Source organism: Hyla sarda, chromosome 1 (assembly GCF_029499605.1).
Source record: "Hyla sarda isolate aHylSar1 chromosome 1, aHylSar1.hap1, whole genome shotgun sequence".
NCBI classification, from domain to species: domain Eukaryota; kingdom Metazoa; phylum Chordata; class Amphibia; order Anura; family Hylidae; genus Hyla; species Hyla sarda.
In genome coordinates, this window is record NC_079189.1 from 137,140,929 (window position 1) to 137,157,567 (window position 16,639).

General features: G+C 40.2%; 1 protein-coding gene across 1 annotated transcript in view; it reads left to right on the forward strand.

The window, feature by feature from the left end:
• PDGFC (platelet derived growth factor C) overlaps positions 1-16,639 on the forward strand; it is a 345,852-nt gene that overhangs the window by 241,537 nt on the left and 87,676 nt on the right. The window contains exon 3 of the mRNA XM_056561993.1: positions 947-1,127. Within this exon, the coding sequence (XP_056417968.1) occupies positions 947-1,127 (181 nt within the window). The remainder of the gene's footprint in view (positions 1-946; positions 1,128-16,639) is intronic.

The following is a 16,639-nucleotide window of genomic DNA, read 5'->3' on the forward strand; positions in this document are numbered from 1 at the left end:
AGTTTGAAGAACTTTCCTTGTTGTGTTTGATTAACCCTTCAGAGTAGTGCCAATGTAATTTGAAGGCTCTAATTGCTGGTGTGAGCCCCTGAGGGCTTCATGGTGCACAATATTTTTTTATATTTTCTATTTCAGGGGACAGGACCAGAGTTGGACTGTTTTCCCAGCAGTACACATACAATAACTTCCTTTCTCTTACTTGTGTGGCCAGTCACAACACAGCACCTACTTCTTACTGCTACATCATGTCATAGTGCTAGTGAAAGTGCTCTGAACTGGTTATCACTGTGCTAGAGGATGATTTACAGTATGCTACTATAGATGAAATGTAGAAGTAGAAGGGGTTACTGACGCACTAGCATTGTAAGATGCTATGTGAGCATAAATGAAAAAAACAGCAGAAGCACAGAAAAAAGTGGTACTGGCACTGAACTGCTACCGATAAGAGGAAAGCCTTGATTTACCTTTCAAGGACAATGTGGATCCTCTGGAGCACATAGACATTTTAAAATATTGAGGGAAAGAGAGCTCAGGCAGTAGCTAAATCTGGCCCTTTTGTCATACATTGTTGCATTAGTTGCATTGATTTTTAAGCAGGGTTCATTGAGCTGGAAGCTGGACATATGTGAACAAGACTTAGCATGTAACCAGTAGTAGCATGTAATGAGTACTAATGGCAGTAAATCAAGTGATTTAGTAAAATGTTAGGAACCACATTGGCTATCACATGAAGGGAAGTATCCTTCTAAGTCCTATACTGAACACCTTGAAAGCACATCATAGAATGACCTAACTGGATATCTAATTTGATTAAGTATGTTCCTTAACAATATTGAGATTTTTCTAACTAGAAGTAAATCATTTTACCTTTAATAGGGAACCATAATTTGGAAACCTATGGTAGCATTTTTGTGATAAGAAATAACCTTACATTTTCTTTTTATAGGTATGATTTTGTGGAGATTGAAGACCCCATTGATGGGACAAAACTTGGACGCTGGTGTGGATCTAGTGTAGTGCCCAGCAAGCAGATATCAAAAGGCAACCAGATCAGGATACGATTTGTATCAGATGAGTACTTTCCTTCTGAACCAGGATTCTGCATCCATTATACTCTTCTCACCCCGGTAAGCAAATTGCTTCTAGGCTCTTGTATAGAAATTAAAAGACAGGTCTATGTGTTCTGTAACCTTACCGCTTTTAGGTCATAAGCTCTAAAAGGGCCCAAAAAAGTTAATGAAAAGTAAACAACTTTCCTCAGAAAGCGATGTATTCCTTTCAAGAAAACTAAATATATACCCAGGTGTTTCACTTTGCTGATTTGGGATGTGTCAGGGATTTGAGTATGTGGTCAGTCATGTGAAAATTCTTTCATAACTTTGTTTTCCCAGTTTGCAAGGGAATTCGATATCTCTAAATTATGTTTTATTTTTGGAAAATAATATTGCCTGCAACAAACAGCGACTGCCAGAGTATGATTTTACATAATACCATATGATTATATGCAGATGGAGCTATTCTGAGCTCCTTTTACACATTTGTCATTCATTTTTACTGATGCTGTCGTCTACAGTAGTTGATCTCTTATACAGGTACCTTCAGGTCACTGCTTCCTTAAAGAACTGGATAAAAAAAAAATGAACATTACATATGTAGTCTACATTGAGTGAATTGTGTGTAGTTAGTGCTCCTCAATACTACATAGTTGTGTGTTACTTCACTTGAATAGCGAAGAGATCAACATGAACAGGAATTCTGGAATATGCTTGAAGGGAATATGTTTTGCCTTGTTATTGGTAGAGCCAGATAAGAGTAGTTATAAGGCAAAGGTGCTTTATGGCCTCTTCCATCATAATGTGTGCCCGGTAGTAATAAGGCATTATTATTATTATTATTATTATTTGGACATTGTATACAGAAACTGTATTTAGAGGAAGGATTCCTCTATAGACCTTCATCCAGCCTTGCATATTACTGGAATGATGAAGATCAGTTAATTTAGGCTTATTCTACACCGTTGGACACCATTAATAGTACTAGGAACTGGATAGGAAAAATTCTAGTGTTTCCCAACCAGGGTATGCTGTAAGTTGTAGGTTTGCAAAAGCTGGATGCATCCTAGCTGGGAAATCTTACCAATTTTTATTTTTGTGTTTTCAATACCCCCCTCCCTCCCCTTTTAATAGGCATACCGTATATACTCGAGTATAAGCCGAGTTTTTCAGCACGATTTTTCGTGCTGAAAACACCCCCCTTGGCTTATACTCGAGTGAACTCTCCACCCGCAGTGGTCTTCAACCTGGGGACCTCCAGAGGTTTCAAAACTACAACTCCCAGCAAGCCCAGCAAGCATCGGCTGTCCGGGCTTGCTGGGAGTTGTAGTTTTGAAACCTCCGGAGGTCCGCAGGTTGAAGACCACTGCGGCCTTCAACATCATCCAGCCCCCTCTCACCCCCTTTAGTTCTGTACAGTACTCGCCTCCGCTCGGCGCTGGTCCGGTGCTGCAGGACTGTCCGGAGAGGAGGTCGTCCGGTGGGATAGTGGTTCCGGGCTGCTATCTTCACCGGGGAGGCCTCTTCTAAGCGCTTCGGGCCCGGCCCCAGAATAGTCACGTTGCCTTGACAACAACGCAGAGGTACGTTCATTACCAATGTACTTCTGCGTCATTGTCAAGGCAACGCCTCTATTCTGGGCCCGAACCATGGAGAAGAGGCGCCCCCGGTGAAGATGGCAGCCCGGAACCACTATCCCACCGGACGACCTCCTCTCCGGACAGTCCTGCAGCACCGGACCAGCGCCGAGCGGAGGCGAGTACTGTACAGAACTAAAGGGGGTGAGAGGGGGCTGGATGATGTCGAAGGCCGCAGTGGTCTTCAACCTGCGGACCTCCAAAGGTTTCAAAACTACAACTCCCAGCAAGCCCGGACAGCCGTTGGCTGCCCGGGCTTGCTGGGAGTTGTAGTTTTGAAACCTCTGGAGGTCCGCAGGTTGAAGACCACTGAGGGCGGATGATGACAAGAGGATGATGAAGGGGGGGTGTGGGATGATGACAAGAGGATGATGAAGGGGGTGTGTGGGATGATGAAGGGGGGTGGGATGATGACAAGGGGATGATGAAGGGGGGTGGGATGATGACAAGGGGATGATGAAGGGGGGAGGTGTGGGATGATGACAAGGGGATGATGAAGGGGGGGTGGGATGATGACAAGGGGATGATGACAGGTGATGATGATGAGGGTCTGGATGATGACAGGCGGTGATGATGATGAGGATGTCAATGACGGGGGTCTGGATGATGACAGGGTGGGGTGATGTATTTCCCAGCCTAGGCTTATACTCGAGTCAATAACTTTTCCTGGGCTTTTGGGTTGAAATTAGGGGCCTCGGCTTATATTCGGGTCGGCTTAAACTCGAGTATATACGGTAACTATTTTTTTGCGTTCCATCCTCAGAGCCATGTAACGGCTTGTTTTTTTGCACAACCAATTGTACTTTGTAATGGAAGCTTTAATTTTACAAAAAAATGTACAGCACAAACAATGTGGGGGGAAACTGAAAATAAAAAAAATTAAGGGTTACCGTTTTTACATAGTACCACAGTACACTTTACGGTACAACTGACATGTTATTTTTCTTATGTAGGTCAATACAATTAAAACAATGTCCATGAATATATGCTTTTTTTTTTATTATTGTACTGCTTTTTTTTTAAAAAAAAAAAATGCAGCTTTTTTAACAAAATATGTATTTTAAAAAAAATTTCTAACCCCAATTTACTTTCTATTTTTTTCAACAAACATGGCAATATGAAAACTTATGTATTTGCATTGTGACCTGTATTGTTAATCGGTACCACTTTTGTGTATATTTTTCATTTTAAACAATTTTTATTTTTCTGGGATGTGATATGACCAAAAATCAGCAATTTTTGACTTGGCATGTTATTCATTTTTAGGTCATTCACTGTATGGAATCATTAACATTATATTTTAATACTTTGCACATTTACACTTGTTGCAATACCAAATATGTGTGTTCATTTTTTTCTAATTTATTTATTTTTTGTAAAATGAAATTTCAATTTGTATTAGGGGACGGACTTATTTATATTTTTATAAACTTTTTTCATCATTGACTTTACATTTTTTAAGACTCCATAGGGGGCTATTTGTAGCCATTACTTGATTGTTATTACTGTTCATTGCTATGCAATGGCCTAACACTGATCAGTGGCAGACTATACAAATGGATCCCAGAAAAGTGTCACTGAGCAGGTGAAGTATTGATCATGGCATCTAAAGGGTTATTGGTGGGCATGAGCATGACTTGCTGTCTATAAATCGATTGTAGATACTGCCCTTGCTTTCCAGATTCTACATGCCACAGCGCATCAATGTATGTCTGCGTGCGCTAAGTACCAGTTGGCCAGGGCATACATATTGTTAAATGTATTCTAAGCCTAAATGTGTCTTATCATCCAGTTAGTCTGAGGTCATGTTCAAACCGTCTTTTTCAAAAATAATGTCTGTTATCTTATACAATCTTATACATTCCCATTGTTTTTTCTATTGAGTTCCATTAAAGGGGTACTCCACTGGTAACCATTTTTTTTTTTTTAAATCAACTGGTGCCAGAAAGTTAAACAGATTTGTTCTATTAAAAAAATCTTAATCCTTCCAGTACTTATTAGCTAATGAATAATCCACAGGAAATTATTTCCTTTTTGAATTTCCTTTCTGCCTGACCACAGTGCTCTCTGCTGACACCTCTGTCCATTTTAGGAACTGTCCAGAGTAGGAGCAAATCCCCATAGAAAACCTATCCTCCTCTGGACAGTTCCTGACATGGACAGAGGTGTCAGCAGAGAGCAATGTGGTCAGACAGAAAGGAAATTCAAAAAGAAAAGGACTTTCTGTGGATCATACAGCAGCTGATAAGTACTGGAAGGATTAAGATTTTTTTAATAGAAGTAATTCACAAATCTGTTTAACTTTCACGCACCAGTTGATTAAACATTTTTTTCTAGTGTAGTACCCCTTTAACCCCTTAAGGACCCCGGGTTTTTCCATTTTTGCATTTTCGTTTTTTTCTCCTTACCTTTAAAAAATCTTAACTCTTTCAATTTTGCACCTAAAAATCCATATAATGGCTTCTTTTTTGCGCCGACAATTCTACTTTGTAATGACATCAGTCATTTTACCCAAAAATGTTTGTCAAAACGGAAAAAAAAAACACCATTTTGTAAGTTTTGGGGGCTCCCGTTTCTACACAGTAAATTTTTTTGGTAAAAATGACACCTTCCCTTTATTCTGTAGATCCATATGATTAAAATGATACCCTACTTATGTAGGTTTGAATTTGTCGTACTTCTGGAAAAAATCATAACTACATGCAGGAAAATTTACGTTCAAAAATGTCATCTTCTGACCTCTATAACTTTTTTATTTTTCCGCGTACGGGGTGGTATGAGGGCTAATTTTTTGCACCATGATCTGAAGTTTTTAGCGGTACCATTGCATTGATAGGACTTATTGTTCGTGATATAAAAAGTGACCAAAAATGTACAATTTTGGACTTTGGAAATTCTTTGCGCGTACGCCATTGACCGTGCGGTTTAATTAATGATATATTTTTATAATTCGACATTTCCACATGCAGCGATACCACATATGTTTATTTTTATTTACACAGTTTTTTTTTTAAATGGGAAAAGGGGGGTGATTCTAACTTTTATTAGGGAAGGGTTTAAATGATCTTTATTCACTTTTTTTTCACTTTTTTTTGCAGTGTTATAGCTCCCATATGGGGCTATAACACTGCACACACTGATCTTTTACATTGATCAATAGTTTCTCATAGGTGAACAGGGCGGGCTTCTAGTTCAGGAATTCATCGGCGCTGACCGGGAGAAGGACATCAGACAGGTAGGATACCTTGACAGAGGCTTTTATTGTGGATAATGCTACGCGTTTCACCACGCATGCGTGGTTTCATCAGGCCTGATGAAGCCACGCATGCGTGGTGAAATGCGTTGCATTATCCACAATAAAATCTTCTGTCAAGGTATCCTACCTGTCTGATGTCCTTCTCCCAGTCAGCGCCGATGAATTCCTGAACTAGAAGCCCGCCCTGTTCACCATTGTCTCATATCAGGTAGGCTGCAGACCCGGATTATTTTCTACGCGATCACCATTGTTGTGTATGGGCTACACAACTATGTCGGGTGAGCGGTGATTCTTCCCCCTACCCTCCCCCCTACATTGCAGTGATTTTACTCCACAAGGAGCGCCTCCGTCTTTTCTCTTTCCTCTTATGGTTTCTAATAGGAAACCATTGATCAATGATTCTGCTGCTTGACTGCACATGCCTGGATCTCAGGCACTGAGCAGTCATTCGGCGATCGGACAGCATGGAGGCAGGTAGGGACCCTCCGGCTGTCCTGTAAGCTGTTCAGGATGCCGCGATTTCATTGCGGTGATCCCGAACAGCTCCCTGAGCTAATCGGCATTAGTTTACTTTCACTTTAGAAGGGTTAATAGCATGCGGCACCGCGATCAGTGCCGCGCACTATTAGCCACGGGTCCCACCCGTTGTTAGAGGCCGGGCCGTGGCCCTGCATTATAGAACGGGAGCGGACTCATGATGTACCGGTACGTCATGGGTCCTTAAGGGGTTAAAGGGATACTACGGTGGAAAACTTTTTTCTTTTTTTTTTATCAACAAAAATGGTACCAATAAAAACTACAGATGACGGCACAAAAAATGAGCCCTAATACTGCCCCGTACACGGAAAAATAAAAAAGTTATAGGGGTCATAAGAAGCCAATTTTAAATTAACTAATTTTGGTGCATGTAGTTTATAATTTTTTAAGTATTAAAATAAAATAAAAACTACATAACTTGGGTATCCTTGTAACCGTATGGACCTACAGAATAAAGACAAGGTGTCATTTTTACCAATTATTGCACTGCATAGAAACGGGAGCCCCCAAAAGTTACAAAATGGTGTTGTTTTCTTAGATTTCATCCCACAAATAATTTTGTTTTGGTTTTGATGCAGGTTAAATTATAAGATAAGGGATGCCATTGCAAAGTACAATTGGTGATGCAAAAAACAAGCCCTTATATGGGTTTGTAGGTGCAAAATTGAAAGTGTTATATTTTTAGAAGGGAGGGAGGAAAAAGCGAAAATGCAAAAATGAAAATTTGCTGAGTCCTTAAGGTGAAAATAGGCCTAAGGGGTTAAAAAAAAAAGTTTTCCACCGGAGTACCCCTTTAAACTCAATTACTGGAAATAGATGCCTGTTTTTGTCCATCTTTTATACCCTAAAATGGCTAAAAAAAAACTGCTGAACAACAGACGGCTGAAAAGACAGCTGAAGAAGAATGATATGTGAACATAGCCTTATAGACTAAAAAACTAAAGCTTCATCTTATTTATTTCTCATAACTTTCTGTATTTACAACATATTCCATAGCCCTGAAATCTAAATACTATATTAAATACTGTAATAATACATTTCTAGATAAAATGTAAATGAAAAGTACAATAGTAAGATTTTTTGTCCTTATGAAAACAGTTGTATTATAGATCTGTGTTGCACATATGTGTAATGTTGCGCCTGTAGACTTCCATGGGCCTCTACTGTACAATGGGAAACCAGAACCCTGTTTTCCTCAGAGAAAAGGTGAGGGGGTGTTAGGAGGTCAAGCTTTGGATTGTCTTTTATTATTTCCCCTCCATATTGATGTCCAAATTTAAGTTTTGTTATTTACTGTACTATACTGTATATGGGCATGTCTTTGCCGGTACCTGGCAGCTTTGATCTCTTACCTTCTTCATATCACAATCACCTTCTTTGTGCATCTACAACAAGCCACAAAACTGCAGGTCTCCCAAAATGGACTAATTCTTTCTTTAAAAAAAACTGTGTTGCTGTTACTTATTAGTGTTGCTCGCGAATATTCGCAATGCGAATTTTATTCGCGAATATCGCATATTCGCGAATTCACGAATATTTGCGAATATAGCACTATATATTAATAATTACGAATATTGTGTTTTTTTTTTTCACAGTACACATCACAGTGATCATCCCTCTCTGCTTCCAGCTTGTGTGGTGTAAAGAAGGCTCTAAGACTACTGTGTGAGACTGGTGTGTGAATTTTCGCATATGCGAACATTTGCATATGCGAATTTTCGCTTGCGTTAATTTTTGTATATGCAAATTTTTGCATATGTTAATTTTCGCATATGCAAAAATAAAACGAGAATATTACGAATATGCGAAATTAGCGAATATATGACGAATATTCGTCCATATATTCGTGAAAATTCGCGAATTCGAATATGGCCTATGCCGCTCAACACTATTACTTATGCTTTAAATATTTATTGAAAGACTGTGCTGGCCTTCAATAAAAAAGCTAATGTTATTAATACATGGTACCCTTTTATTTTGAGAAAGTTTTTTTATGTTGGAAAGCATGCTATAATACAAAAACAGATCCTATATTTCCGTCCACTAGGGGCCCTCCTTATAGGGGTACTCCCTAATTTGCATAAATTTATTCCCAGGGAGCTTTGCCTGGCCTATGACTCCCTACGCCCACATGGGGACACACTACCTCATCAGACTATTACGTTTATATTCATATAAATATGCCTCAATGTAACCACAACTTAAAGGGGTACTTTAAGGGGTACTTATCCCCTATCCCCTATCCAAAGTTCACTCTGTGGCTGATGACTCACGATACAGGGGCCGGAGGATCATGACATCATGGCCTTGCCCCCTCGATGCAAGTCTATGGGAGGGGGTGTGATTGCTGTCACGCCCCCTCCCATAGACTTTCATGGAGGGGGGTGGGGCTGTGACGTCATGATCCTCTGGTCCTTGTATCGTGACTCATCAGCCACTGAGCAAACTTTGCTCTGTGCAGCAGATGACTGGGGGGGGCTGCTGCAGGAGAGATCGCGGGGGTTCCCAGCGGCGCCCCCCCCCCCCCGCAATCAGTCTAGGGGTGGAGTACCCATCCTCAAGGATGTCTGTCAGGCCCCACATACATTACATTGTCAGTAAATCCCTCTTTCAAATTACAGGATCTTTCAAGAACAGTTTGATATCTATGGTGGATTATAATTAGATACATAATGACAAGCAATGATTCCAGCCATTATATCTGGGTCAGAAACCTTTAGAAGGCATTTCTGCTGAAGTTAACACTGTTTTATTTACAACATGTTACAGCCCTACATAAATGGAAATAATAGCTTAAGCAGATATTTGACCTCATACAACTTCTTCATTAAGCGATCACTTTGAATTACTGTCTCAAGACGATACAACATCACGTGCCTATGCTCTCATGGATGTGTTTACAATCTGCCTACAAAGCTCTCTATATAAAAAGCCTGCCAATGTGACAATGGAAGGGAATTGAGCCATTACACAGTCATTCTGCAGGGGTTGTGCTTTATCATTCATTCACTTTCTTTTAGCTTTAATGTGATCCCGATGAAGGTTTATTTATTTTCTTCTGCTACAATAATATCTTTCCCAGACCTTTTTAATTAGCATGAATCCCTCTTGTAAATCTGTTTGTCCAGTGATAATAGTGTAGAAATGCTTTCATGCTTAGGTAATGCAACCTGCAACCTACAGCAGTTTGTTTGAGAATTCACTGTGGAAATGTGCTTCAGCTTGACGACTGAAGGGACTGAGAATGACAGATACGTTGAACACGGAATGCCACTTCTGAATAGATTCTGTACATACTTGTACAAACAGTAAAACACTTTGGCCCTGATTTACTAAGCGGAATTTCTCGCGGAATTCCGTGGTGTGAACTTAACATTAGTGTGAAATCATGCTGGGGGAAAAAAAAACGACCATTTTACCTGTTTTTGCACCAGTATCTGACAGTCGGGTCTTCAAATTTCACTCTTCTCCACTTTTTCGTTGGGTTTTGGTGATTTTTGAAAAATGTCGGGTTACGCCCATTTTGATAAGCCACGCCCCTTTGTAGGGTTTTCTCAAACTCTCCGAGCGATTTGTGAGAATGTAGACTATTTTTTGTCCAAACATGTCGCAAAAAGTGTCGCTCAGAAATTTAGTCCACAAAACCCAATAAAAACGGTCGGGTTTGGCTTAGTAAATGAGGCCCTTTATCTTCATGTGTGGATATTACATATTCCACTTTTAACTCATAATGGTTTTGCCACAAAATAGTTGTCTATGATGTCATATAATGGCCCCAAGTCCTAATAAATGTATTTTATAGTGTGTTTGTATTATACTGTGGTGGTACTATACAGGTGGGCCATTTATATGGATACACATTAATAAAATGGGTATGGTTGGTTATATTAACTTTCTGTTTGTGGCACATTAGTATATGTGAGGGGGGAAACTTTTCAAGATGGGTGGTGACCATGGCGACCTTTTGTTTTTTCAATAGGAAGAGGGTCATGTGACACATCAAACTTATTGGGAATTTCACAAGAAAAACAATGGTGTGCTTGGTTTTAACGTAACTTTATTCTTTAAGGAGTTATTTACAAGTTTCTGACCACTTATAAAATGTGTTCAATGTGCTGCCCATTGTGTTGGATTGTCAATGCAACCCTCTTCTCCTACTCTTCACACACTGATAGCAACACCACAGGAGAAATGCTAGCACAGGCTTCCAGTATCTGTAGTTTCAGGTGCTGCACATCTCATATCTTCACAGCATAGATGACTTCAGATGACCCGACAATTGCCTTCAAATGACCCCAAAGATAAAAGTCTAAGGGGGTCAGATCATGAGACCTTGGGGGCCAGTCAACTGGCCCACGATGACCAATCCACTTTCCAGGAAACTGTTCATCTAGGAATGATCGGACCTGACACCCAAAATGTGGTGGTGCACCATCTTGCTGGAAAAACTCAGGGAATGTGCCAGCTTCAGTGCATAAAGAGGGAAACACATCATCATGTAGCAATTTCTCATATCCAGTGGCCTTGAGGTTTCCATTAAAGAAGAAGGGCCCCACTATCCTTGTACCCCATATACCACACCATGCCATCAATTTTTGAGATGTGCAGCACCTGAAACTATGGATACTGGAAGCCTGTGCTAGCATTTCTCCTGCGGTGTTGCTATCAGTGTGTGGAGAGTGGGAGAAGAGGGTTGCATTGACAATCCAACACAATGGGCAGCACATTGAACACATTTTATGTGGTCAGAAACTTGTAAAGAACTCATGAAAGCACAAAGTTATGTTAAAACCAAGCACATCATTGTTTTTCTTGTGAAATTCCCAAGAAGTTTGATGTGTCACATGACCCTCTTCCTATTGAAAAAACTAAAGTTGGATTCAAAAAGGCCGCCATGGTCAACAACCATCTTGAAAAGTTTCCCCCCTCACATATACTAATGTGCCACAAACAGGAAGTTAATTTCACCAACCATTCCCATTTTATTAAGGTGTATCCATGTAAATGGCCCACCCTGTAGAATTGGATACAATGTAAGGTTATGTAGTCCACATTAATCCACAAACCCTAGTAATATATTCCTTCTCTCTCTTTTGAAGTTACCTTCTCCATTTGTTTAAAGTACTCGAAATCTGGATTCTAGTGGTCATGCACTTGACAGAACTCACATGCTCTGTGTGCTGCCATACACTCTATACTGGGTGTCATATGTACAAATATACTGTGTTCTCACCTAGAACCAATGTCATAAGTACATTTTTTTTTCCTAAGGCATACTGAGGTAGAAGCACATGCACCTATATGGCAGCCCAATTAAAGCTTCATTCAAAATGTAGTATAATATGGCTATGTGAATTCACCTTTAACACTGTAATGTAAAAAAAAAGACTAATATGCTGCAAAATAGGATTGCCCAATATAGCACCTTTTAGGAATATAGTCTGAAAGAACAAGAATGTTTAAGGCCTATCTAATATTTATATTCTTAGACATCTGTAAGTTCCTCCACATTAATTTTGAGCAATGGTTCAAAAAGTAGTTTACTTGTGATGCAGGTAAAGATGCTTTCTGATCTAATCTGAGGGTTGCATTGTGGACTTAACTAAATGACTACTTTATTAGAGATACCTGTCCCTTCATTATTGGAGCTTCCCTGAAATTAGACATGTGACCCCGGAGTTCAACCTTAAATGGGCACTCTCATTAAAGAGTACCTGTCATGATCTTGTTAAATTTTATAATCCTCCCAGTTCACTGCCCCATCATGGTAAACCACCCCCTGCCTTTATTTTTAGTAGTTGTTAGTTTTCTACCTTGATATTGCTCTGTATTTTCTGCGCAGTCTCAGACAAGATTCACAGACTGGGAAGAGACATTAACCAGCAGGTGGGACATCATCTGAAGCCATACAGGGGAGAACCTCCTCCCTCACTCTTCTACACACAGCCCAGAGCAGTTCAGTGCATGAGATAAGCTATGCTATGGCTGCACCCCCCCCCCCCTCAGCACTCCAGACTGCATTTGGGGGAAATGGTCTCTGGACAAGTAGGGAGACACCTAGTGGCAGATTTTTTAAACACACATAAAACATAGAAAACTTCATTTTTTTTTTAACAAAGTACATTAGAAAGATAATTTTATTATTTACCATAAGGAGTGCAATAGCAAAAATTAATTTTAAATGAGAGTGCCCATTTAAAACTAATTTTTGCTATATCACTCCTTATGGTAAATGGAAAATCTTTCTAAAGTACTTTGTTTAAAAAAAAATGAAGTTTTCTATGTTTTGTGTTTAAAAAAGCTGCCACTAGGTGTCTCCCTGGTTGTCCAGAGCACATTTCCCCCATGTCTTGCACAGGCTTTGGACTCCTGCTGACCTGGCAGAAGTTCAAAATCAGGAAATGCAGTCTTGCTGAGGGGTGGGGGGTACAGCCTTAGCCAATCATAGCTCATCTCACACTGAACTGCTGTGGGCTGTGTGTAGCATAATGAGGGAGGAAGTTCTCCCCTGTAAGGCTTCAGATGATGACACAGGCTTCTGGGTAATGCCCCTTTCCAGTCTGTAAATCTGACTGAGACTGAGCAGAAAATACAGAGCAATATAAAGGTGAAAATGAAAAAAAATAAATACATAAATAAAGGCAGGGGGTGGTTTATCATGATGGGGGCAGTGAACTGGGAGGATTATAACATTTAACAAGATCATGAGAGGTAATCTTTATTTTGAAAGAGCAAGTTTTCTGTGGATCAGTTTCAATGTGAATCCACATAAGAAAAGAAAAATCAAGGGACCTGAGCAACTAGACTAGGTGGAGACAGGATTTATAAAAACTGCTAACCTTGCAGGATGCTCTCTTACAACAGTGTCAAGAATTTACTGAGAAGGATGTGATTGAGGAAAAATATCCATTGGAAGGAGATCATATGGATAGTAACAACTTGTTGACAAAAGGATTGAGAAGAGATATCAAGAATCATTCAATAAGCAGCATGCATCGATGAACTCTTCCTGTCAGGTATCAACCGTTCAGGCTTGTGGAGGTGGTGTAAGGGTGACACCCTGGGTCCTCTCATACCTGTGGGTGTTTGGACTTATTAGAGCATCGTTGATGACCAAGTCATGCCTTCCTGGTAACTTGTCATGTGAAGGGTAGGACAGTTTAAGCAGAAAAATGCCACAAGTTTGTATTGTCATGGATTGGTCCCAGAAGTATGACAATGAGTGTTCCTCACTTCCCTGACCTGCATAGTCCCAAGATTTGTAGCCTATAAAACATCTCTTGAGGTAAAATAGGCTATTTAGAACATGTCAGTACCTCCATCTAATGTGCATCCACTGCAAGAAGCCACCCTGTCCACATGGGCCAATAACATCTATTGGAATATATGCCATGATCAACTGCTACAGTTCTGAACCTCTAAAGAGGTCTAACAGGCTACTAGATAGATGTCTAAAATAAAGTGGCTATTCAGTGAATATACAGTAGGTCCTACTTCATCAGAGCCAACATATGTAAGTAACTCAGTAACTCAGCAATCCATCATGGACTAGCCATAATGTTTTTCATGTTTTTATAAGGGTAGTTATCTCAGTTATTTGACCATATAAACATGCACAGATGGAATGATCTCAGCATTCTCTGATTGGATATTACCAGGTGGGGTTTCTATGCACAGTCTTAACATTGTAGTCAATAGCTTCCTGGCTACCTTACTGATCATTTTAGTTGCAGTGAATATATTAATGCTGTATTACTGTGAAATATGTTAATAATAAGTAGGCCAGACTGCTCACCACCTGCCTTCCCTTAGCTGACTTTGGCGGGTTCTGCCATGCACAGATTATATGGTCTGATGGCTCATGTTTCAACATATTTGATTAATTACAGGGAAAGGTGTGCACGTTGGAGCCAAATCTCCTCTTCTAATGAAAGTCAATGCACCTGTACTGTCTTTTGATCTTGGAATAGCAGCCATAACCATGTTTATTTGCTCATTGATGGAAATGTAGAGCTTATTTCAACCAGTTGCGTGCAATAATCTGTATGTTGATGTGTTGAAGATTACACAGGGCTACTATTATACTTTTTATAGCCTTGGCCCAATATCACAGATTTGTACAAGGTAATATCCAAAGGAAGACATCCAATGGCTCACTGTGAGAAGTGGCTCATGCCAACAGCAGCTTATGCATAAGGCCTCCTAATAATGAGCCTGTGTAAGCAGAAGAACATGTGGGGTTCTTCCCCTATGGGTAGTCTGGGTTCTCCCCCATTCCATTGTGTTATGTATTCCCTAGTTCCATTTATTTGTTCTTGGTTCCTGCTTGCTTTGCCTGTTATTCTTCACATGAAATTCCCCGCCATGATATTTAGACTTGCACTTTTATCTTTTGCCATTTAAAAGCATAGTTTGTTTACATTGTTTATCACCGGGGGAGATTCGTCTAAACCTGTGGAGAGGAAAATTGGAGCAGTCGCTCATAGCATCCGCTGAGATGGTTTCTTTTGGTTTTTAGAGGCCTTTTTAAAAATTAAAGAAGTGATCTGATTGGTTTGTATGGGCAACTACCCCACTTTTCCTGTGCACAGGTTTTGCTAAATCTCCCACATTAGCCCTTATTCACTAAGAGTGGTGTTTTTTTTCTTTATGTGGAATGTATGAGGCTGTCATTCCCCCCCCCCCCCCCTATGTATTTATCAATGTGGTGCACAGGTTTTACAATTTGTGGTTCGTAGGACATGTTGGTCGCAATGCGCCCAAAAGCAAAAACCCGGAAAAAAAAACCTCAGGTCCTCACTGACACAGCACACAGGCAGGTCCTCCTGTGGATTATACCAACAAAATGCAAAGACAGGCGGTTTCACTGGCCTTAGCTGACTTTCTGGAGAAGCATTTTCCACAGGAGGATGAAGGAAACATCAGCCAAACAAGTCCTCGACAAGCTTCCATTAGTGCAGGCGTCGCTGCCGAGGAGGCCCAAGTTGGCAGGATTGTTATAAAGGCTGGATGGGTTATGGTGGTTGGTTTTACCAAATAGCAAACCAGAAAATTGGGGCAGTTGCCCATAGTAAGCAATGAGTTCTGTTTGAAAGTTAATCGCAAAGGCCATTTAAAAATGAAAGACGTGAACAGATTGGTTGCTCTGAACAACTGCACCACTCTTCTGCTACCCAGGTTTAGCAAAATCTCCTCCTATGCTCTTCAATTTTTAACCCCTACACTTAAATGTACGTCCTGGTTTGGCGGACCCGCACCAGGACTTACATTTACATCCTGTGTATGACCGCGAACATCGGAAGGGTGCTCGCATCATACACGGCAGGTTCCAGCTGCTAGCAGCAGCCGGGGACCCACCCGTAATTGCCGACATCCATTTTTTTTTAAGCGGTACAAAAATATAAAAGTATCTAGCCATGGGTATCATTTTAATCGTATTAACCCACAGAATAAAGAACACATGTCATTTTTACCGTAAAGTGTACAGTGTGAAAACAAAACCCTCCAAAATGTGCAAAATTTTGGTTTTCATTTAAATTTCCTCTCTAAAAAATTTTTTGGGGGGGTTCGCCGTACATTTTATGGTAAAATGAGAGGTTTCATTACAAAGTACAATTGATCACGCAAAAAACAAGCCCTTATATGGGTCTGTACATGGAAATATAAAGGAGTTATGGATTTTAGAAGGCGAGGAGAAAAAAACGAAAACGCAAAAATACAATTTGCCTGGTCCTTGATGTGAAAATGGGCTTGGTCATTAAGGGGTTAAGGTAAGCCTGCACAACAGGTTACATTTTGACAGGTTGACAAACAATACTATATGCATTTTTACAAAATGTAGAAACCCAACCAAACAAAATAAGTGAAAGCAAGGTAAAGGAGCTGGGAGTGAGTCGGCTGGAGATGAATTATCATTTGTTTGGAGAGTTATTTGCTAATACTTCATCAACAGGACTGACCATGGGGTCCATGTGAAAAATGGCCAGTGCCTTAGTCTTGCATAACCAGCGCTACAGACAGCTAAAGAGCCAGATGCGAGACCAATTTATAATTGATGTAACATTTTTAAAACTTTCTGGGGTGAATTTTTCAAAACCAGTGCTGATTCTAAGTTGTTAGTTGTCAATACCAAACAATCAGATCACTTTATTCATTCT